The sequence below is a fragment of the Molossus molossus genome, unplaced genomic scaffold (genome assembly GCF_014108415.1).
Source record: "Molossus molossus isolate mMolMol1 unplaced genomic scaffold, mMolMol1.p scaffold_m16_p_22, whole genome shotgun sequence".
Lineage (NCBI taxonomy): Eukaryota > Metazoa > Chordata > Mammalia > Chiroptera > Molossidae > Molossus > Molossus molossus.
In genome coordinates, this window is record NW_023425358.1 from 17,528,123 (window position 1) to 17,551,951 (window position 23,829).

The following is a 23,829-nucleotide window of genomic DNA, read 5'->3' on the forward strand; positions in this document are numbered from 1 at the left end:
TTAAAAGGAAATTTCAAATAAAAGTCATTACCTGAGATGGTCTTGGCACTTTCCATGGCAGGTACTCTTGGCAGAGAAGCAGGTCGGCTGGTTGAAGATGTTCTTAATAGATGCTCTGCATAAAGTGGAAAGGGTCACAATAAAGAAATCTGATTCTGTACATTGAAGTAACAAGGTAGCAAGAAGGTAAGTTTTATTCCTCTCACCCTTCTTTCCCAATCCATAGCACTTCAACAATTCTCCAGTCTACTTATACAAAACAACCTCTATAGACGAGGAACATGGGAAAACATTTCATTCAGTTTTATTTCTACAGATGAGACATTTGACACAGATGAGAATACCTTTTTTTTTTTTAATCCTCACCTGAGGACATTTTTGCATTTATCTTCAGATAGAGCCAGAGGGAGAAAGGGAAGAAGAGAGAGAAACATAGATGTGAGAGAGACACATCGAGTGGTTGGCACCCACTTAGGGCCGGGGACAAACTGCAACTGAGGCTCATGCCCTTAGCAGGAACCAAACCCGGGACTCTCTGGTCCAAGGGCCAATGTTCTAACCACTGAGCCAAACTGGTCAGGGCCAGATGAAAATCCTTCTAAATCACGGTCACTTACCTTTTTGATGCAATTCAACCAAAATTCAAAGATCCCTTATTGTACCTACATACAGTTAGTGAAGAAGCCATACATATATATAACAGCCAAGTCAGAATGGAATTAATTAGACTACTAGAATGAGAAAATGCTCTCAAATCACAAAGGGAGAAGCCATTCACTTTGACTTCAGGGAGCAGGAAAGGCTTCAATAGCATACTGTGATGACATTAGCTGGGCTTTACTGGTAGAGAAGAGGAGTAGGAAACAGTATTTCAGCCAGACAATACAGACGGCAAAGGTTCAAGGACCAAGGACGTTCAATTTGAAGAAGAATAAAATCGTAGCACAGCTAAAACATGGGGCACAGGGAAAACAGAGAAGGCAGCAGAAAAGGGGCTTTAAAGGGAGGATGAGGCTGACTGACAATAGTCTTCATTACCTGATAATGTGGACTTTAGTCTGAGGGCAAAAAGGAATCATCAGGCATTTTTGAATATTCAGGGAAGCACACAATCAGATATAGCCCCACCATCTGTGTTTGCAGCCTCACCTTGTTCTACTCCTCCCTTGCTTTCTAAACACAAGCTGTCTAAGGAGTTTCTGAAGTCCCTTGAACACTGGCACAAGCTGTTTCCATGTCTCCTGTACTCCTCCATTCCTTCCTTAGCTTGGCTACCTTTATCATCCTGCAGGTCGAGGTTCAACACTGCCTTCTCACGACCTGCTGCCCCACAGTGGGAGCCCCCAACACAGACCAGCACCTTCTGTACTTAGGGTTACAAGCCTGACAAGGCTGCCGTCAGGCCAGGCCAACAAGCACAAGGGCAGACTAGGACAAGGTGTGTTCTGCCTGGTGGGGTGTATTTGGGATGTGTGACTAGGATGAGGGAAAACACCACCTCTTTTACTGAATGAAGACTATTAGTCTCAATGACCAAGAATGTCCCTACAGCAAACATTTTTTTTTTTATCCTCACCCAAGGACATTTTCCCATTTTTTTGTTCAGGTAGAGTGGGAGGGAGAGAGAGGAACACAGAGAGAGAGAGAAACATCGATGTGAAAGGAACACATCGAGTGGCTGCCACCCACACAACCGACCAGGGCCGGGGACAAACTGCAACCGAGGTACGCGCCCTTAGCGGAAACCGAACCCGGGTCTCTCAGGACCGCAGGCCGATGCTCTAACCGCTGAACCAAACTGGCCAGGGCAGGAATAGAATATTTATTAATTACTAGCAGACAACCACCTTAACCAAGTGATCAAGGTCAATAGTAAGACATATCGACATCATGTGCCCCCTAATATAATACACTTGGGTATTACCTCTGTGGTATCCTTCCCAATAATATATAACCTCAACCTAATCAGAAGAAACAAACAAAATCAGACAAACCCATACTGAAAGATATTCTAAAAAAATAACTGAGCAGTATTCTTCAAAAGTGTCAAAGTCACAAAAGACAGGAAAAGACTGATGAACTGTTGGCAGACTGGTAGAGACTTAAGGAGATAAAACAACAAAATGCAAAGTGGGATTCTGGGTTTGATCCTGGAGTAGAAAATGATCATCAGTGAAAAAAAAAATGGTGAGCCCTGGCCGGTGTGGCTCAGTGGTTAGAGCGTCGGCCTGCGGTCCTGAGAGACCCAGGTTCGGTTCCCGCTAAGGGCACGTACCTCGGTTGCAGTTTGTCCCTGGCCCTGGTTGGTTGTGCGGGTGGCAGCCACTCGATGTGTTCCTTTCACATCGATGTTTCTCTCTCTCTCTCTCTGTTCCTCTCTCTCCCTCCCACTCTACCTGAACAAAAAATGGAAAAATGTCCTCGGGTGAGGATTAAAAAAAAAAATGGTGAAATCCAAATACAGTCTGTAGTTTACCTTGATAGCATTTCAATAATATTGATTTCTTACTTTTGATAATTATTCTATGGTTATGCAGAATGTTCATATAAGGGAAACTGGGTGAAGAATATAAGAAAACTGATATTTTTGCAATTCTTCTGAAAGTCTAAACTTATCTCAAAAGAAAGACTTTAGCCCTGGCCGGTTTGGTTCAGAGGTTGGAGCGTCGGCCTGCGGTACAGGGAGACTAGGGTTTGGTTCCCGCTAAGGGCAAGTACCACAGTTGCAGTTTGTCCCCGGCCCTGGTTGGTCGTGCGGGTGGCAGCCACTCGATGTGTCCCTTTACATCAATGTTTCTCTCTCTCTCTCTCTCCCTCCCACTCTATCTGTACAAAAAATGGAAAAATGTCCTCGGGTGAGGATAAAAAAAAAAAAAGAAAAAAGAAAAAGAACCTTCTATTTAAAAAGTTTCACAGCAATATTCATGTTCCAAAGTGTAGATCTGAATCAGTTTCTGGCTCAGCCCTAGATCCAACCCTAGTTGGAAAATGGCCAGGAGAAATTGAGATAGAAATCCTGCCCTCCTATATATGTTCTCTCTTCTTAAACATTTTTAATTGAATTTATTGGTATAACATTGATTATTAAAATTGTATAGGTTTCAGGAGTACTTCTATATTCTCTTTATCACATATTTATTAATTCCCCTAATCCTTCCATATTTTTTTTTAAAAAATCCTTACCCAAGGATATTTTCCCATTTATCTTCAGATAGAGTGGGAGGGAGGGAGGGAAGGAGAGAGAGACCAACCAGGGCCGGGGACAAACTGCAACTGAAGCACGTGCCCTCAGCGGGAACCGAACCCGAGTCTCTCCGGACCGCAGGCCGACGCTCTAACCGCTGAGCCAAACCGGCCAGGGCAAAGGTTCTTTTTCTTTTCTTTACTTTAACTTAAAAGTAAATACAATGCAGGAAACAATCTTTCTAAACTAGGCAATTGAGGAGAGAGCGATTGTAGGGGGGAGGGTTGGCCTGTGGTGCACTCTACACATCAGGAACATTATTGTGTGTGAAATGGCTGTTTTTGGAACACTATTGCCCAGAAGAAAAGATGGTTGGTTCTCACAAGCCAAAGATGTACCAAAATATAGAAGGCTGCTGTATTTAGCAGAGTTAGGTCCTCCAGTTCTCAACTCACTGACAGTAAACACTATAAAAAGGATTTCCAGAGCTGTTTTGGGTTGCATGAGGCTCATTCAGGAGACAACCGTAATGCCCGTGTCCTGCTTGTGAAAAGATGGAAGAAACTGTCAGCAGTATTAAAAAACAAAACAAAACTGCAACCACATGGTAGATGCATGGGCAGGACCCAGTCTGAAGACTACACTGAAACCAAAGAAAGTGAAAACTCTGTCTGGAAAAAGGATGAAAAGCAATCACATCAGCAAACTGCAGAAGGGATTAAGTGTCACAATTCTGATGCTCATAGTACCACCTCAAGTGCCCGGCCCCGTTCAATCTCCAGTAACCAGTCAGATGATGGCTCAGATACAGAGATGGCTTCGGGCTCTAACAGAACGCCGTTTTTTTCCTTTATAGATCTCACATACTGGAAAAGACAGAAAGTATGTTGTGGGATTAACTATAACAGTATTTTGGGGAAGTCCTCTTTGACACAGCTATTCAAACCGGCTGCAGCAATGAGAAAGCAGCTGCTGAAAAGCCAGAGGAGCAGGAGCCAGAGCTTCTGCCCATCTCCACTCAGGAGTGATGACTGAGGTTTATGCAGAAGGAGAACAAAAAACGATTAAAACTTCAGAAAAATAAAAAAAACACAGCAACAAAATGACCCTCCTGTTTTTAACTTGGCTCCCTGTTGTTCTGCCAAAAGACAATTTCTAGAATAGTCCTGAACTGGTTCTTTTTCCTCTACTTTCACAAGGTCCACAAACTCTGAAGACAATGTCTAGCTCACAAAAGAAAAAAAGTCATGTACATAATATTTAAAATGCTGAGTATTTCATGAGAAAGCTGAATGCTGCTCTCAAGTGCTTTTTAAGTCTTTTTCTTTTAAATCCCCTTCTAATGAATGAAACTAAGGAAATTTCAAGGGACAGAGATAGGATTTTGTGTATGACAAACGCACGTAGTTTTAGTCTTTCTTTATTAAGAAGCAGTGGCTGGGGCATTTTTAAAAGGTACTTGTTTTCCTTCATGATATAAATTTGTCATAAACCAGTTACCTGGACTTGCCCCTAGAGGTAGTTGTTAATAATTTTTAAATATTAAGGTCTTGCCAAGGTTCTGATGATTCAAACCTGTACTGCTGAATACCAAGCAGGACAGAATAAGATCTCACATGTAAATATCTTGAAGGAGTTATTTGTAAATATACAAAGAGGTAACTAGACTGTATATGTTGTATCTTGTGTCACCTCCCTCATATTGATATTTGATGAAGATTTTAATTTATATGAAACTTCTAAAGCAGAATCAAAGCTCCTCTTGGGGAAATGTCAAGTCATTAGGATATGCAGTTTTCTATGAATAGTACCAAAGCTTTACCACATGGTAGAGAACACACTCTATTAAAAATATTAAATTAGCCTGGCCAGTGAGGCTCAGTGGATTGAGCATCATCCCATGAACTGAGAGGTCTGGGTTGGATTCCTGATCAGGGCACATGCCGGGTTTCTGGCTTGAACCCCAATAGGGGGTGTGCAGGAGGCAACGGACCAATGTTTCTCTCTCACATCAGTGTTTCTATCTCTCTCCCTCTTCCTCTCTGTAAAAATAAAAAATCAATAAAAACATATTTTTTAAAAATTAAATTATCTGAAAAATAAAATGTGCAAGCCTTCAGGATGGCATAAAAAAACAAAGGGCACATTTCTCAGAGGGCTTGCCAAGTGTGCAAATAATTGACTTTGTGTTCCATGACTGGTAACTTCACTGAAAATCTGTACAATTCAGTTGTAGCTCTGGATTACTTCAGTTGATCTTTGTGAATGTTTTATCTGTATAGAGTGGCTCTCCAACTTGTTTTAACCTTTCAGGGTTTGGGTTTTTTTTGTTTTTGTTTTTGCTTTTTACTATATTAAAGTAAAATTCTAATAAAAGAAAAGAGGTGTGTTAATCATGAATGGGTTGGTTTTGGTTTGGCTTCTGGTAGTCAGGCTTTCTGAACACTGAGATGTTAGATGATAAATCCTGAATGCAGGGCCCTTCAGTTCTAAAATCTTTATAAAAAGCCCGTTACTTGAACCCAAACCAAAGTACTCTCATTGCGTCTTTTCTACAAGTTCAGGAAAAACATTACCAGTTCATACTTTTCATAACGAGGGAGGATCATATGCCTACCTTATAATAAAATGATTCAGTGCTTATTTTTAAAGCCAGATTTTAAAAATTGGAAAGTACAAATTAACAATAAGGAGTGAGGCACTTTTTATGGGTACCATGTAGTTTTATAATTCTTAATCTAAACTTAAAATTTTATATTCTTTTGGGAGAAACTACAAGCCACCATATGTACAGACTACACGGTGGGTTGGAGGGGCTCTCTCATAGCCCTTAAGGTGTATTGCGAGAGTCTCAGCCATTATCACCTTCCTCCTGTTATTTTGAAATAGTTATTTTTTATTTTTTTGGTACATTTTGGCTGCAGTATTGGCAGGAGAATATACTATAATATGGATCATCTCTACTTCTGTATTTATTACTAGACCTCAACCACAATCTTCTTTTCCCCTTATATCCCTCGGCCTGTAGATGTACTGTGTATAGTCATGCACTTTGTATTAATACATTAGAAATCCACAAATCTGTTTTGTAATTTTTATACTGTAGGATACTTATAATCAAAACTTTTACTAGGTTATTGAATAAATTTAGTCTTATTATAAAATGGAAAAAAAAGGGAAAGATAAAGCACTGACCAGTGTAGCTCAGTGGCTAGATCGTTGGCCTGCGCACTGAAGGGTCAAGAGTTCAATTCCCAGTCAAGGGCATGCAACTAGGGTTGCGGCTTTGATCCACGGCCCAGGTCTGGGCATGTGTGGGAGGCAAGCAATCCATGAGTCTCTCTCACATCAATGTTTCTCTCTCCCTCCCTCTCTTTCCCTCACTTCCACTCTCTCTAAAAATCAATGGAAAATATAGTCATGTGAGGATTAACAAACAAAAAAAGTAAAGAGCCCTGGCCAGTTTGGCACAGAAGTTAGAGCGTTGGCCCGCAGACCAGAGAGTTCCCTCTAAGGGCACGTACCTTGGTTGCAGTTTGTCCCTAGCCCTGGCTGGGGTTGTGTGGGTGGCCACCAATCAATGTTTCTCTCTCATGTCGATGTTTCTCTCTCTCTTCCTCCCTCTCTCCCTCCTGCTCTACCTGAAGATAAGTGCAAAACTGTCCTCGGGTGAGGATAAAAACAAAAAAAGATACAACAACTTTTAATAAAGGTGACTTTCTAGTAAAATATCCTAACTTTGTGTCACATTACATGTACCCTTACCATAAATCAATTTTTAAAAAATACTGAATATTTAAAGCCCTGGCCGGGTGACTCAGTTGGTTGGAGCATCGTCCCATACACCAAATGGTTGTGGGTTTGATTCCCCTGTCAAGACACATACCTAGGTCGTGGGTTCGACCCCTGGTCTGGGAGCGTATGGGGGGCAACCAATAGATGTTTCTCTCTTACATCAATATTTTTCTGTCTCTGTCTCCATTCCTCTCTCTCTAAAATCAATTTAAAAAATATTTTCTTGGGCCCTGGCCAGTTTGGCTCAGTGGTTAAGAGTGTCGGCCCACAGACTGGTTCAGGCCTCGCTAAGGGCACATACCTCAGTTGCAGTTTATCCCTAGCCCTGGTTGGGGTCACGTGGGTGGCAACCACTTGATGTGTCTCTCTCACATCGATGTTTCTCTCTCTCTCTTCCTCCCTGTCTGAAGATAAATGCAAAATGTCCTCGGGTAAGGATAAAAAAACACATATGAATTTCCTTGGGTGAGGATTTAGAAAATTTTATTTAAAAATATTTATATCTCACCCTGGCCGGTTTGGCTCAGCGGTTAGAGCGTCGGCCTGCGGTCCAGAGAGACCCAGGTTCAGTTCCCGCTAAGGGCACATACCACGGTTGCAGTTTGTCCCCAGCCCTGGTTGGGTCATGCAGGAGGCAGCCACTCGATGTGTCCCTTTCACGTCGATGTTTCTCTCTCTCTCTCTTCCTCTCTCTCCCTCCCACTCTATCTGAACAAAGAATGGAAAAATGTCCTCAGGTGAGGATTAAATAAATAAATAAATAATAAAAATATGTATATCTCTAAACCTCATGTAATATAATTTGGAAAGATAACAGTACGAATGTCTTTACAGAACATGACTCCACTTAGACTAATCAACTTTCTCAGACATCTATATGTCTGAGCAAGTAGCACAGACATTGCATTCACAATATTTGATACTGGGCAACCCAACTCTCCAACCAACTGAACTATCAGCTGAAGTCTTCTCTTAACACTCTGGACCTTGTAAGATCACTATACAAATGGGAACAGTAAAGACCATTTCAACTACCTGTACCATGTACCTGGTAGTTGGTCTATCCTTTCCTGCTTTGGCCACAAATACGAATTCACATCCTGCCTAGTAAAGACTCACTGAGGCAGCACCAGTCATGACCCTAGCCATTTAACTCAACTGCTGACAATAATAACAAGAGCATTTGATTAGTCCATTTATAACAAGATTTCACTGGTCTGATACATTCTCCTGCAACTGACATACAAGCAATGATGCTAAAACAGAACAAAACAACAAAAAAACCCACACATCTATTATAAAATACATAACTAGAAAAAAAACCCCACAGCCCACCCAGTGTTCCTCAGTGGATTGAACATCATTCCATGGACTTAGAGGTGCCAGTTCGATTCCCAGTCAGGGCACAGGCCCAGGTGGCGGGCTCAATCCCCAGTAGGGAGCATGCAGGAGGCGCCGATGGATGTTTCTCTCTCACATTGATGTTTTTATCTCTCTCTCCCTAAAAAAAACAAAAACAGAAACAGAAAACAAACAAGTGTGCGCGCGCATGCACGCACACACACACACACACACAGAATATTGGGTCTTAAACACAAACCCACAAATTCTCTAATTTAAATGTAGTAGAACAAGAGGTAGCACCTTTTTATTTTATTTTTTGTTAATCCTCACCTGAGGATATTTTTCCATTGATATTTTTTATTTGTTTTTTTTTTTTTTATCCTCACCCGAGGACATTTTTTTGATATTCTGTTCAGATAGAGTAGGGGAGAGAGAGAGAAACATCGATGTGAAAGGGACACATCGAGTGGTCGCTACCCACACAACCCAACCGGGGCCAGGGACAAACTGCAACCGAGGTACATGCCCTTAGCGGGAACCGAACCCGGGTCTCTCCAGACGGCAAGCCGATGCTCTAACCGCTGAGCCAAACCAGCCAGGGCTCCATTGATATATTTTAGATAGAATGGAAAAGAAGGAGGGAGGGAGGGAGGGAGGGAGAGAGAGAGAGAGAAAGAGAAAGAAAGAGAGAGAAAGAGAGAGAGAGAGAGAGAGAAACATCGATGCGAGAGAGACACATAGATTGGTTGCCTTCCGCACAACCCTGACCAGGGCCAGGGACTGAACCTAAAACCCAGGTATGTGCCCTTGACCAGGAATCAATCCTGAGACCCTTTGGTCCACGGGTTGATGCTCTAATCACTTAGCCAAACTGACCAAAGTGAGGTAGCACCTTTTTTTTTTAAATCCTCACCTGGGGATATTTTCCCATTGCTTTGTAGACAGAGTGAAAGGAAGAGAGGGAGAGAGAGAGAGAGAGACATCAATGTGAAAAAGACATATTGATTGCTGCTTCCTGCACGACCTTCACTGGGGCCGGGGGTCAAACCTGCAACCCAGGTACCTGTCCTTGACTGGGAATCGAACCTGCCACCCTTTGGTCTGCAGGCAACTCTCTAACTGCTGAGCCAAACCAGCCAGGGAGAGGCAGCACCTTTTTAAATTTCAGTAATAAAGCCACTAAAACTTTCAAAATGAAAATTATACTTTTTTCCAATTTTCTTTATTTTATTATAGACTATGTTTTTATTTATGCCATGATAAGAGAGACAATCAAGGAAGAAAAACAGTTCAAGAACGAGCTCGGAAATCCTACTCTTTTATCCCAGTTTGGATAACCATGGTGGCTTTTTATAACCAAGAATCATTTGGTTGTTCTCAGATTTGTAAGTGGTTTCTTTCTCTAGTCACTATGTAAGATAAGATCACACTGTCAACAAATTCTCAGATAAAAATCCATCTAAGTGTGTTTTCCTCTGTCTCCTGTATTTGCACTGTTTCCACTAAGCCCCATTAAGGCATTATAACAGAATGAAGTGGAGAACTAGACCGGCATTAACACAGACAGACTGCACACACTTCATGCCCAATGGCATTATCATATGATACATTACCTGATAATAAAATGAGGAAAGCCAGAAAAATATCTGATTGAGCTGGCTCCAAAGACACTTAACACATTTAGTTTGTGTCTTCGATAACCTTGGCTTACAGACCTTCCACAACCCATTCCCCACCCACAAAATGCAAGGCATAAGGAAAAATGAAACAATAATCTTTGCCTAATTTCCCAAATTTGTCCTTTCCTAAAAATCAGTTGGGGTGCTTTTGAAAATGAAGTTTCCAAACTCCCTTTCCTGAAGAGTCCATGGCAAGGATTCCATATATTATCAGGTGACTTAGGTAAGTCTCATCAATAGGTAAGTTCAAGAAATAGTGCTGGTGCTGCATGGCCAGTGTGGCTCAGTGGTTGAGCGTCGACCCGTGCACTAAGAGGTCACCAGTTCGATTCCCAGTCAGGGCATATGCCCAGGTTGTGGGCCAAATCCCCAGTGGGGGGCATGCATGGGGCAGCCTATCGACGTTCTCCCTCATGGATGTTTCTCTCTCTCCCTCTCCCTTCCTCTTTCTCTAAAATCAATAAAGAAAAAAATTAAAAACAAAACAAAACAAAAAAACACTGCTGATGCTGAATTTCCCTGGTCAAATCTTGCCCTGATGTGAGCCAATTAAGATGATGAGTCTGGAGGGTAGTAGGCAAAAGGGAGAAGGCCCCAAGGGTTGGCTTCAGCCTGGCTTCAGGAAGTTTAGAACAGCCCTGAGTCGTTTCTCACGGAGTACCCCTGCCCTCCTCTGGGTCACTGGGGCCTGTGACTCAAGTATTCTTTGGTGTCTGAGGATCACTTCAATGCTCTCCAGATAGGGGCTTCTCCCACAGGGTTGTCACAGGCCCGGATTATATACATTTGCAAAGGCTGTGTCGTTCTGGCTCCTGGCTCCAACTGTGGTTGACTATGACTGCAGGTCAAAGGGTGACTTTATTAACAGAAACAGGGCACTGGGAGTTACTGGACCCTTGGCTCCCATCTTTGCTCTCGATGCATACAGCTCTTTTAAGAAGCACAAAACATAACTGTACTGATGCTTTCCACAGCCACTGCTGGCAGATAAGCAAAACCCTGCAGACCTCGGCTGCCTTGCAATGAACGAAAATATTTTACTCGTGGACAATTAAGAGCCATTATTCTCAGCCACGTGTGCTACTAAGAAAAAGTTCACAAACAGTTATAGATCAGTAAACTACATAGTACATTAGAAGGGATGTGTGCTAAGGTTGAGAGAGAGATCAGAGAAAGAGGTGTATGGAGAAAAGAGTGAATTACAATGATTAATACAGCGCTCAGGACTTCACCTAGGTGAAATCTGAGAGAAACGGAGAGTAAGTCCTCCTTCTGGACAAGTGGTTCTAGCAGAGGAAGAGCCAGTATAAGGTCACTAAGTCAAGACTGTGCCTGAGTGTCCCAGGATAGCAAGGAAGCCCAGGTGGCTGGGCAGAGTAACCAACAGAGAGAGGTGATATGGCCACAGGGGCAACTGAGCCCAGGCTAGGAGGATCTGGAGGCCACTAAAAGAACTTTAATTTTTCTGAAAGAAATGGAAGGGTTCTGAGTAAAATGACATGTTCCAATTTATATTTTCCAAGATTACAGTGGCTATAGGGTTAAGAATAGACTGGGAAAGGGATTAGGAAATCTTTTGCCAGAATCCAGGTGAGAGATGGTGACGGCTCCGACCAAGGTGGTGGCGGGGCAATGCTCCAGTCCTGGATGCATTTTGAAAGTAGAGCCAATGGGGTTTCCTAAGAACCGAACAGGTCTCATATATGGGGCCTAAGACATGACTCCAAAGGGAATTAAGAATGATTCCCAAGTTTCTGAAAAAATAAAATTGCCATTAACTGAGGTAGAGAAGGCAGACTGCACACAGGAATCTCATCCTGGACAACCTCAGTCTAATAGCATTCAACACCAAAATGGTGATGTCAAACAAATAACTGGATATATGAATCTAGAGTCCACAGGACAGAAACAGGCTGGAGATATAAAATTTGGCAGTTCTCAGAATAAAAATAGAAGTTAAAAATACAGACAGGATACAACGGCAGAGTGAGTACTGACAGAAAGAAGACAGGCCTGAGGACAGAGCTCTGCGGCACACCACCACCACTGGTTGGGGAGAAGGAACGAGCAGAGGAGGCAGAGGAGCAGCCAAGGAGGAAAGAAAAGATGCAAGAGTGTGATGTCATGAAAACCAAAAAGAATATCCTGGAAAAGGAGCAGGCAAGTCTTTGTGCAGGGAAAGCAGCAGCAGTAACATCTTCCACTGTCACCTAATGTTTGCACAACCAGCTTATTTGAACACTCAGGACTGGTAGGTATAGGAGCAGTTCAGTTCCACTGCCAAACTGAACCCTATGGTGGTACATGGAGTCCACGGAGCCAGTCCTTTAGGTTCTTTAATGGAATTACTCTCATATATCTGCTTATTTCTTCCCTGCACTTGTCAAAACCTTGTAGTCTTACCTGAGCCTAACACCTAACGTCTACGACGAAGAGCGTGCACAAAAGAACACATGGAAGTGACTGGCCTGCATTAGCTAAGAGGAGACCTAGGCTCCTGAGTGACATGCGCACCTGCTGAGCATCTCCACACGTATCCCAAATGAAGTGCTGCTTTTCACAGCACCATGACAATGCCACAAACCATTTTTCCAATGCATTTCAGCACCACACATAAAAATGCAGTGTGGGTAAGAAAAGGAGCCCTGACCTCAAAAGGGAGGAAACTTGGGTTCTGGTGCTGGCTCTCCCATAAAGCACTGTGTGAAAGTAGACAAGTCCCTTCACAAGTGCAGAAAAGAACTGCTGGATCTCGTCTTGCAGAGTCTCAGTTCCTTCTTATGAACAACAGACAGTAAGAGATTTTTAAAGTAGGCTTTGGAGTCAGACTGCCCAGGTCTACTGTTCAATAACTATGTTAACCTGCATTAAGATACTTTGTGAAGCCTCACTTTAGTACCTATAAAATGGGGATAACAATCTGTACACCAAAAAAAAAACTAAGAAAACACAGTGCCTTGCAAAAGCAACTCTCTATTACTTATCATGATGCTATGAGGGAGTTGTCTTCTACGATGTACTTATTTAATAATTGACCTCTCCTTTTGTAATTAAGACATATTATTAGTAAACTTCTCATAAACATGTATACCAGAATGGCTTAAATAATGTCAAGGATAAAGAAAATAACAATTTAGTTAATCAAAAAAGGTCAGAATTAAAAAGTTAATAACAAAAAGTGAAATACTGCAACATATGAGATGTACCTTGAACAGGGATTTCCCCATAGTTTGGTCTCTTATCTGACAGGGCTGTCAGGGGTTTAGATGTAGAAATTGGTCCACTTATGGAATGTCTCTGAAATCATAAGATAAACATTATCAAAGTCAGGTTAAATCTAGAGCTGGGACTCACAAAGAAAGTTGCAGATAATAAATATTTAGTTATAAATTTGCATAATCCCTTCCAAATTGTTGTAAGGCTGAAACTCTCTTTCTCTCTGGCATATAACATGACCAATACACCATTTTAAAACAAAAAGATCTCATATGCCCAGTTTTCGTCAAAGATAACATCTTATAAATCTACAGTATAATATCACAACCAAGATACTGACATTGGTATATACAGACAGAATGCTTCCATCACCACAAGAATCCCTCCTATGGCCCTTTTACAATTATACCTTCTCCTTCTTCCTTCCTGACCCCACATCACTGACACCTGGCAACCACTGGTATTCTGCGTACAATCTCATTATCTTGTTTAAAGATAATTCTTTTTATTTTTTTTATCCTCACCCGAGGACATTTTTCCATTTTTTGTTCAGATAGAGTGGGAGGGAGAGAGAGAGAGAATCATCACGCGAAAGGTACACAGCAAGTAGCTACCACCCGCAGGACCCAACCAGGGCCAGGGACAAACTGCAACGGAGGCACGTACCCTTAGCGGGAACCGAACCAGGGTCTCTCTGGACCACAGGCCAATGCTCTAACCACTGAGCAAAACCGGCCAGGGCTAAAGATAATTCTTATATATCACATACCAATTAGAGAGAAATAGATGTGCTCCTATTGTTCTTTTATTGGTCATTCAATTCATGCCCTAGTTCCAAATAGATCTCAATTCTGTCAACTACTAACTCTCCTAATTCAACTGCCCCAATACAAGCCTTCCTAGGCTTTGTCACCAGCTTCCTCAATTCATTCTTATGCATACATCCCCTGCATGCAGCCAGAAGGAAGCACCAATACTTAAAACCTCTCAGTTCTCCTCCTCTAAATAATGCTCAAACATCACCAAACTGCTTATTTCCACACAGATCATGCTGTTTACCATCTTGTGTTTTTTCTCAGGCTTATTTCCTCAGCTTTTCCCCAGCCTTTTTATATCTATCTAACTTCTAACTACACATTTCATATTCCCAGTAGAAATGTACAAGAAGTTCAGCTTCTCCACATCCTTGCCAATGTTTAATATTGCCTTGACATTTTAGACATCCTATATAGGGTGTGTAGTAGGACCTTGCTGTGGATTTAATTTTTACTTTCTCATTGACTCATGACGTTGAGCATTTTATGTTTCTTCACCATTTTTATATCTTCTTTTGGGAAGGGACTTTTCAAATCTTTTGTTTATTATTTACTAGGTTGTCTTCAACCAAGAAGACAAAAAAGTCTTCTTTAAATAGAAGTCTTAATAGATAGTTGTATTATGAATATATTCTCCCCAATCTGTAACTTGTCTTTTCTTTTTCTCAATGTCTTTCAGAAAAGTTTTACATTTTGATGCCCAGCTTACCAATTTTTGTATGGTTCGTTCTTTTTTGTATCCTAAATAAGAAATCGTTGCTTTCTTGAAGGTTATAAAGATTTTCTCTAACGTTTTCGTCTAGAAATTTTGTAGTTTTAGCTATTACATTTAGGCCTATAGTTAATTTCAATTTTCATAAATGCCATGAGGTAAGGGTTGTGGTTATTTTTTCCCATATGGATATCTAGTTGTTCCAGAATCCTCTGTTGGAAAGGCTACCCCTCTCCCATTGAATTACCTCGGCATCTTTGCTGAAAATTAAGTGTTGTATTTCTGGATTTCTATCTTTTCTACTTATCTAATGTCTACATTTAAACTTATGTTAGCACCACACTGTCTTAATTACTTAAGTGCTAAAATCAGGTAGCTGAAGTCCTCCAAATTTGTTTTTCTTTTCCTCCAGATGTGTTAAATATTCAGGGTTGTTTGAATTCCCATATAAATTAAAAATTATATGGTCAGATTCCACAAATAGCATACTGGGATTGAGATGAATTTACAGATCAACGTGAGGGAGAACTGTAAGATATAAACAATATTGAGTCTTCTAATCCATTAATATAACGTATCTTTCCATTTATTACTTCATTAATTTCTCTCAGCAATATTTTATAGTTTGCATTGTACAGGTCTTATACAATATTTTATTAAATTTACTGCTAAGTATTTCTATTTCCAATTGCTCACTGGCATGACTAGATCTAAGAGACAGCAAAAGGAGTACTCAAGAAAGAAGCTAATTTAACCTTACCTTGTAAATGACAACCAATCCCTTCTGCCATATTCTATTAATCAGGAGCAAGTCATGGAGTCCAGCCAATACTCCAGACTGCATAGAGCATGACTACCAGGAGGTACAGATTACAGGGAAGCATTTCAGAGGATGCTCAGTTACTTACGGATCTCCATGGTTCTTTTGAGGCTTATTTTTAAGGTTATTAAGGGCAGGTGTAGAACAGTGTTTACACTAGAACTATTTAGTTCCACTTTATAGTATGGCCCTTGGTGGTTTCTAATAAATGCTCCAAGTATTCAAAGTGGATTTTCCACAGTGACCAGTGGGAACTCCAATTAAAAACCTGCCCCATGTGAATGATGAGAAACGTTTATCTGACAGCTCCCTGGTAACTGTTCTTTCCTGGGGATTTGTTCTTTTCCAGCCTTTTAGGGGTACTCAAGGGGATACCTCTGCACAGTTCTAGAACACCTTTTCTGCATAGCTCCCTCTTCCCAGGTACCCTGCCCATAAATTCTGGCATTCTCATTCTCCTCAACACCGATCTGTGTGTCTCCTCAGATCCAACTGGTTTCCCCTTCCCTGCTCCATCTGGGCTCATCTTACCTCTACCACCATCTGGAAATTGCCAAAAGGAAAAGTGTGGGCCACAGCAGGATTTAATTTATCTTTTAACTTTTATTTATGGATCATTCTTGTACTGCCTGTTGTGCAATGTCTGAATATAACTTCTTCCTATTCTTCTGTCCAGCTTTCTAGTTGTTTGTGGTGGCACAGTAACCACGACCATTACTCCCTCATAGCCAGAAGTGAAGTTTGTACCCCGGGAGTTTTGAAAAAGGAACAATCCCAATCTCACGCCCTATTCCCCAGAGATTTTCATTTATTGGGATAAGGCCTGGGAATCTACATGTTTAAAAACTCTCTATGTGCCCTGGGCAGTTTTGATCAGTAGTTAGAGTGTCAGCCCTTAGACCAAAGTGTCGCAGGTTTGATTCTGGTCAAGGGCAAGCACCTTGGTTGTGGGTTCAATTCCTGGCCCTGGTGGGGTCATGCAGGAGGCAACCAATCAATGTGTCTCTCTCACACTGATGTCTCTCTCTCTCCCTCCCTCCCACTCTATCTGAAAATTAATAGAAAAATATCCTCGGGTGAGGATTAAAAACAAACAAACAAACCTATGTAATTTTTATGCACATTTAGGTTTGAGAAGAACTGTGCTAACTAATCAGATACTAAATATCTACTGAATATAGCTTATAATTATTAGTTTATTCAAGTTAGAGAAATGAGCTTTTCACCTCCTACTTGTACGAAGATTTACAAAGTGATGCCTTGTCCATTAAACTTCAACACTCAGTTTATCATATTATGCAGCTTTATTTTGCTTTCATTTATATCTTCAGATCTTTAGAAGTTTAATTAATAGAGCATATAAAAAGTTCATTACAGCCGTGGCCGGTTTGGCTCAGCGGTTAGAGCGTAGGCCTGCGGTCCGGAGAGACTCGGGTTTGGTTCCCACTAAGGGCAAGTATCTCGGTTGCAGTTTGTCCCTGGCCCTGGTTGGGTCATGTGGGTGGCAACCACGTGATGTGTCCCTTTCACATTGATGTTTCTCTCTCTCTCTCTCTCTCTTCCTCTCTTTCCCTCCCACTCTATCTGAACAAAAAACGAAAAAATGTTCTCAGGTGAGGATAAAAAAAAAAAAAAGCTCATTATAGATTAATGAGCCTTCCTTTTAAATTTTGAGTATAGCCCTGGCTATTTTGGCTCAGTGGTTAGAGTGTCAGTCCACAAACCGAAGGGTCTCAGGTTAGATTCCTTGGCAAGGGCAGGTACCTGGGTTGCAGGTTCGATCCCCACCCTGGTGTGGGGTCATGCGGGAGGCAGCCAATCAATATGTCTCTCTCACATTGATGTTTCTCTCTCTCTCTCCCTCCCTCCTCTCCACTCTCTCTAAAAATCAATAGAAAAATATCCTCAGGTGAGGATTAACAAAAAATTAATAAATTTTGAGTATAAAATCTTCCATATAAATGTAAATGCAAAGCCACTTGCAACATTATAAATGCAGAGAAAGCACACTTTAAATTATACAAAGAAAATGTTTAAATGTTCACTCACAAAATACATGGCCAGTAGTTAAACAACCACAAAAGGCTCCACTCAAAGAAAATGCTCCCAAAACCTATTTATTAGGGAAGAGGTGCAGCCAAGGCTATGCTGTATCAGGGTAATAGATTTTAGGCCATTTTTCCTTTGGCTACTCTCACCTATGTGGAAAAACTCTACCTCAGCCATTCTTTCCAAAAGTGGTTTACTAGCAGGGGCATAATGAGAGACGGCCACTTGAGCACTACAGAATAACAACCATCTGCCCTGACTCTGGTTTGCATTTCCAGAGTGGCAAGAAAGAGCACCTTCTAAACTTGTTTGTAATGGATCAGCAATGCCCTTGTACTGGACTGCTACAAAACAGCCCACTATGAATCACACTTCTCTGAATTCATGCAGACCCTCCCACCCCGAATCTGGGAGGGCCTTATGATTTGTTTAGACCAAATGAATGAGATAGAGTGACACGGTCCAAATTCCAAGCCTAGGTCTTCAGAAGCTTTGCTAACTTTCACTTTCACTGTCTTGGAGCTTGAAACACCATGCTGTGAAGGAGCCTGAGAGAAAAGACCACATGGAGAGAGAGTAGTTCAACCATCTCTGCTGAGCCCAGGCCCAGCCCACCTTCTAGAGCTAAGTGCAGTTTCTGGAGTGAGCCCAGGAAAAACATACAAAGTACTGCTTAGTCAACCCAGAGAAATGTGAAAAATAATAAAATTGCTGTTTTAAGCCACTAAGTTTTGAAATAATCTGTTATGCAGTAGAGACTTAGACATGCTAACTACATATTCAACCTAGAGAAGTAACTTAGTATAGTGGTTAAAAGCATGATCTCTGAAGCCAAACTGCCCAGGTTCAAACCCCAGCTCTACCATTTCTTAATTGTATGACCCTCAGTAAGTTGCTTACCCTTCTAGGCCTCAGTTTCCACATGTGAAACCTAGGGATGAGAACAGTACCTAATACCCAACAGAGTTGTGGTGAGGATTAAGTGAGTTAACACTATGAAGCATCTGGAACAGTGTAGAACATATACTAAGTGTTCAGTAGTTGTTAGCTATTACTACTACAGATTTTTAAAACAACACAACTGACATTTACATAATTTATTTCAATTTACAGTATTTTAGGGGAGAAAGTTCCAACTATATCGCTCACGTGGTAGTCATTTGTTTGCCCCACCATCTGACATAAGTGTAAAGGATTTTAAAGAGGACTACCTTTCAGATGCTGAGACTCCAGAGCCTCTACAGTCACAGGCACTTACCTGCATAGGGGAGACAGCTGCTGCAGGGGGAGTTTTCATAGGACTTGGACTCAGAGGTGTTCGAGGAATTGTAGCTGCAGCAGGGTTCGGTACTAGAAAAACAAAAAAACAAACAAGTACATAATGAATGCATCATGGTACAGTGGAAGCTTTTGTAACTGGTCTCCCCTTATAGGTTCACCAAATTAACCAATGCTCTTAGCTCCCCTGGAAACTATCCAGACTGATTCTAACCTCTGCTGAACATACTCTGGTTTTTCTTCAGATCGCATAAATCTTTCACCTTTTACTAACCTCTGCTGAACACTCACAGCCATGCCTGCCCAGCAGCCTGGGTTTCTCCCGTCACCACGTAGATTTTTTGTTCCCTAGGGCAGTTGTGTTTATTTCCAACCCTGGTTTTGCCAGCCATTTCATTTTGCTAATTAGTTAATTTAAGGTTAAAGTGCTCTATAAATCAATAAAATCCAAGTACCAAAAAACCGAAAAAAGTATTTCTTTAACTATATCAGGTGAGAAGCCTGAAATATAGAGGCTATTCACTAACTGTATCAAATGAAGGAAAGCTGGGCTCCTGCTCATCTTTGCTCACCTCCCCCAGTGGAGTTCATCACTTCACTTCACATGTATTATTTGGTGCGCATTTAATGCACTAACGTGCAATTATATGCTCATGTATCAGTCTCCCCCTCTAGTCTGAACTGTTCAAAAGTAGGAGCCGTAATTGATTCATTTCTAGATACCTGGGTTTGACATAGATTCTAGTAAGGGCACATAAAAACAGTTCTTCATTGAAGCTAAATTAAAATCAAAATGGAACACACAAATGACATCAGGCACATCACACAGGGCAAGATAAAGTAGATCACTGTAGACCTTTTCATGTAGCTAAGCATTATATTTAGAACTGTATTTTTAGATGTATTTTTTACTAAGATAAAATTCACATAATATAAAGTTAATAATTTTTGAAGGTACAGTTCAATGGCATTTAGGACATTCACAATATTTAGCAACTATAATTACCTCTACCTATTTTTTAAACACTTCATTACCCCAAAAGGAATCCCAGTACCTATTAAGCAGTCACTCCCCATCTACTTCTCCCCCAAGTTCCAGGCAACCATTAAACTGCTCTGTCTCTATGTATTTACCTGTTCTACACATTTTATATAGATGGAATCTTACAACATGTGGCCTTTTGTGCCTGACTCCTTTTGTTTGATATGTTTTCAGATTTATCCACACGGTAGTGTATATCAGTATTTCATTCCTTCTTACTATTGAATATTTCATCATATGGCTATACCACATTCTGTTTATCCATTCATCAGCTGATGGATACTTGAATTGTTTCCACATTTGGCTATTGTAAGTAATGCTATTATGAACATTCATGTACAAGTATTTGAATACTCATGCTCACTTCTTTTGAGTATATAACTAGGAGTGGACTTGCTGGGTCATTTAAATGTATTTTATTATAAAATACTGTTTTGTTTTGTGGGTTTTTTTCTTTTAAATATGTTTTTATTGATTTTTTAGAGAGAAGGGAGAGAGATAGAAACATTGATGTGAGAGAGAAACATCAATCGGCTGCCTCCTGCACACCCCCCACTGAGGACCAAGCCTGCAACCTGGGCATGTGCCCTGACTGGTAATCAAACCGGGATCTTTCAGTCCACGGAATGACACTCAATCCACTGAGCCACACCAGCCGGGCTTGTTTTTTTTTTAAAAAGGTCAGTATAGAAGCAGATTATCTCTTTGCATTAAAGCTCATTTTATTAATATTTTCAATAACTGCACGATTTTAATTTAGTGTAGACATTCCTTTATCATTTTATTTCTTTTTCTTTTTTTTTTTTTATCCTCACCCGAGGACATTTTTGCATTTATTTTCAGATAGAGCAAGAGCTAGAGAGGGGGGAGAGAGAGAGAAACATAGATGTGAGACACATCTACTGGTTGCCACCCATACAACCCCAACCCGGGCCAAGGACAAACTGCAACCGAAGTACGTGCCCCTAGCGGAACCAAACCTGGGCCTCTCTGGTCCACAGGCCGACACTAACTGCTGAACCAAACCGGCCAGGGCTCATTTTATTTTAGAATATACATTTTCAATGTCCTCCTATCATATTACAGACAGGTAGCCCTAAGAACAGTATTGAGTGCATTTTTTACACTTTCAATGAACACATCTACGTACTTTAAAAAACAAAATGAGACCATACTACATAATACTGGTTTTTAAAACTTGCTATAAAGGATTGCAGACACATTTTAACATCAGTGCTTTGAGATCTACCACAACCTTATTAAAGGATGCATAGTATTCTACTGCATTAATGGATTATAACTGATGACCATTACAATGGGCAGTTAAGCTATGTCCAGGTTTTTTCCTTTTTTCAAACACTATATTGAAAACTTTGTATTTATCTATCTTTATACTTGTGCCAGTATCATATATAGAACTTTCGGGGTCTGTGAATATGGCATTTTAAATTAGAAGATACTGCCTAACTATACCCCAAAAGGTCTGTATCAAAAGTGTATGTGAGCCCTGGCCAGTTTGGCTTAGTGGTTAGAGTATCAGCCCGAGACCAGAGAGTCCCGGGTTCGGTTCCCCCTGGGGGCACGTGCCTCGGTTGCGGTTTGTCCCTGGCCCTGATTGGGGTCATGTGGGTGGCAGCGGTCAATGTGTCTCTCTCACATCGATGTTTCTCTCTCTCTCTTCCTTCCCTCTCTATCTGAAGATAAATGCAAAAAAAAAAAAAAAAAAAAAAAGGCCTCAGGTGAGGATTAAAAAAAAAGTGAAAAGTGTATGTGAGTGTACACAAGAGACTTTTGCTCTGATTTTAAGTCAAAGAAAACTGGTTTGTGTATAATCACAGAATATAGATTCTAGAAATTCTACTATTACAATGAATTAGAATAAAGCTTATCATAAAGTTTAAAGACTTTCTAGATGAAAGTTTAAGCTTTAGGATGTATTACAATTAGTAGTTTTAAACAACGACATCCCTTTCCCTTTCCCAGAGCTGAGCAGGTTAGAGAGATAAAAGGAGCCAGTCACTTGAAGGTGGTGGGAAGAGTGTGCTTCCAGGCAGAAAAAAGCTCATGTGATACAGAGCCTGGTTTGTTTCAGGACCTGCAGTGCAGCTGGAATGCAAAGGGCAGAGGAGAAGTGGCTCAGGTGAGGGAAGATGAAGGCAGGGTCAAACTGTATGGGAATCTGGGGATCCAAATTTCATTCAAACCATTATAAAGTAAAGAATTTTATCATGAAATAAAATGAGGAAACTAATTAGTAGGTTACTAAAATTAATAGGTGATGGTAGCTTGAACTAATATTTGACTGTGCCACTAAAGATGGAGGGGAGTAGATAAAGCAAAGGTATGCATGTAGAAGGCTAGATCAAGACGACTCGCTAATGGATTAGATGCAGAGGTGAGAAAGGAGGATTTAAGGAAGAAGGAAGATTACTAGATTTCTGGTTTAAGTAACTGGGTGGAATGGTGCTGCCATTAACATAGAAAAAAGACTGAAGCCGAGGAATAAGATTTGGTTTTGGACATAATAAGACGTCTAGGAAACACCTCAATGTCAATGTCAAATAGGCATTTGAGTTTACAGACCTAAAAAAGTTCAGAGGAAGGGAAAGAGCTGAAGTCATACATCTAGAAGTACTTAGGTACAGAAAAGGTTCTCAAAGTCACAGGCATGTGTGAAAACATATCTCTGCATGCAGTAAGACACAAGTCTGAGACCAAGATCTCTGAAGCTGAAAATTTCCCAAATCTCCTGCTAAAAAAAACACCTTTTAATAATACTAACTCATTAATTCTATATGAAATTTGGTGAGACTCAGAATAAGACAGTAAAAAAAGACCAAACTAGACCAGAAAACATGGTAAGTGAATATGACTGCCTGCTCTTGGCACAATGTATACGAAATTACCTTGAGATGCACTGTCGAAGGACTTGATCAGGGTTTTTACCGTGGGGGTTGGCTCAGAGGAAGTCGAGGATCTTCTACTCAGTCCCATTCCTTGCCTTAAGGCTGCCAAATCTCTCTCAACAGCATTCATGTAGTTATACACCCGGCCTCGCTCCTCCTCTTGCCTAAAAACAATATTGAAATCAGGAAATCTTTTACATATATACCAGATAATACACATTTCCCCTGCCCAACTGAAAAGTATTAAGAAGTAGCAGTTTAAAATAAAAAATACTATCAGTTGAGCTAAGTAAATTACTTGGTCTAATATTCTCATTTGCTTGGTAAAATCCAAGAAATGATATTAAAATTTTTATATCAGGTTATCCTAAGTACGTTTAACCATCAGTTTCCATTTTCGTCTGAGTAAGTGTAAGGTGAGGACATCAGTAATCAATTAGCAATAAAAAGGGAGGCGACTGGCCCTGGCCGGTTTGGCTCAGCGGTTAGAGCGTCGGCCTGCAGTCCCGAGAGACCCGGGTTCGGTTCCCGCTAAGGGCACGTGCCTCGGTTGCAGTTTGTCCCCGGCCCTGGTTGGTCGTGCGGGTGGCGGCCACTCGATGTGTCCCTTCACGTCGATGTTTCTCTCTCTCTCTTCCTCTCTCTCCCTCCCTCTCTATCTGAACAAAAAAAATGTCCTCGGGTGAGGATAAAAAAAAAAAAAAAAGGGAGGCGACTGGCCTAGATTCTGACTCAGAACTGGGGATCTCAAGGTTCTGGGCTGCTTGCTGAGAAGGCCAGGCCCTCCTAGGAGTCTAGGAACTCACCAGTACATATAGATAATCTATACTAGCTCTATCTAATATGCCATGTGTAGACATGGAAATACAAAGAAATGAAATCAAAACCCATACTTTAAAAAAAAAACACAAAAAAAACCTGCTGCTGTCTCCAAACAGAATTTCTACAAAGAAAAAAAAAAAGACAGCCCATATTAGTAACATGAGTCT

The 23,829-nt window shown here is 40.9% G+C and overlaps 1 protein-coding gene and 1 pseudogene across 6 annotated transcripts in view; one reads left to right on the top strand and one right to left on the bottom strand.

Annotated features, from left to right (window-relative positions):
- The window catches only part of SPECC1L (sperm antigen with calponin homology and coiled-coil domains 1 like), a 140,468-nt gene that overhangs the window by 52,861 nt on the left and 63,778 nt on the right, over positions 1 to 23,829 (bottom strand). For all 6 annotated transcript variants that reach the window (XM_036276385.1, XM_036276383.1, XM_036276386.1 and 3 more), the window contains 4 exons: positions 22,841 to 23,004; positions 18,873 to 18,964; positions 13,209 to 13,299; positions 32 to 115 (listed from right to left, as the gene is read on the bottom strand). In XM_036276385.1, the coding sequence (XP_036132278.1) occupies positions 32 to 115; positions 13,209 to 13,299; positions 18,873 to 18,964; positions 22,841 to 23,004 (431 nt within the window). The remainder of the gene's footprint in view (positions 1 to 31; positions 116 to 13,208; positions 13,300 to 18,872; positions 18,965 to 22,840; positions 23,005 to 23,829) is intronic.
- LOC118639834 lies at positions 3,541 to 4,212 on the top strand (annotated as a pseudogene).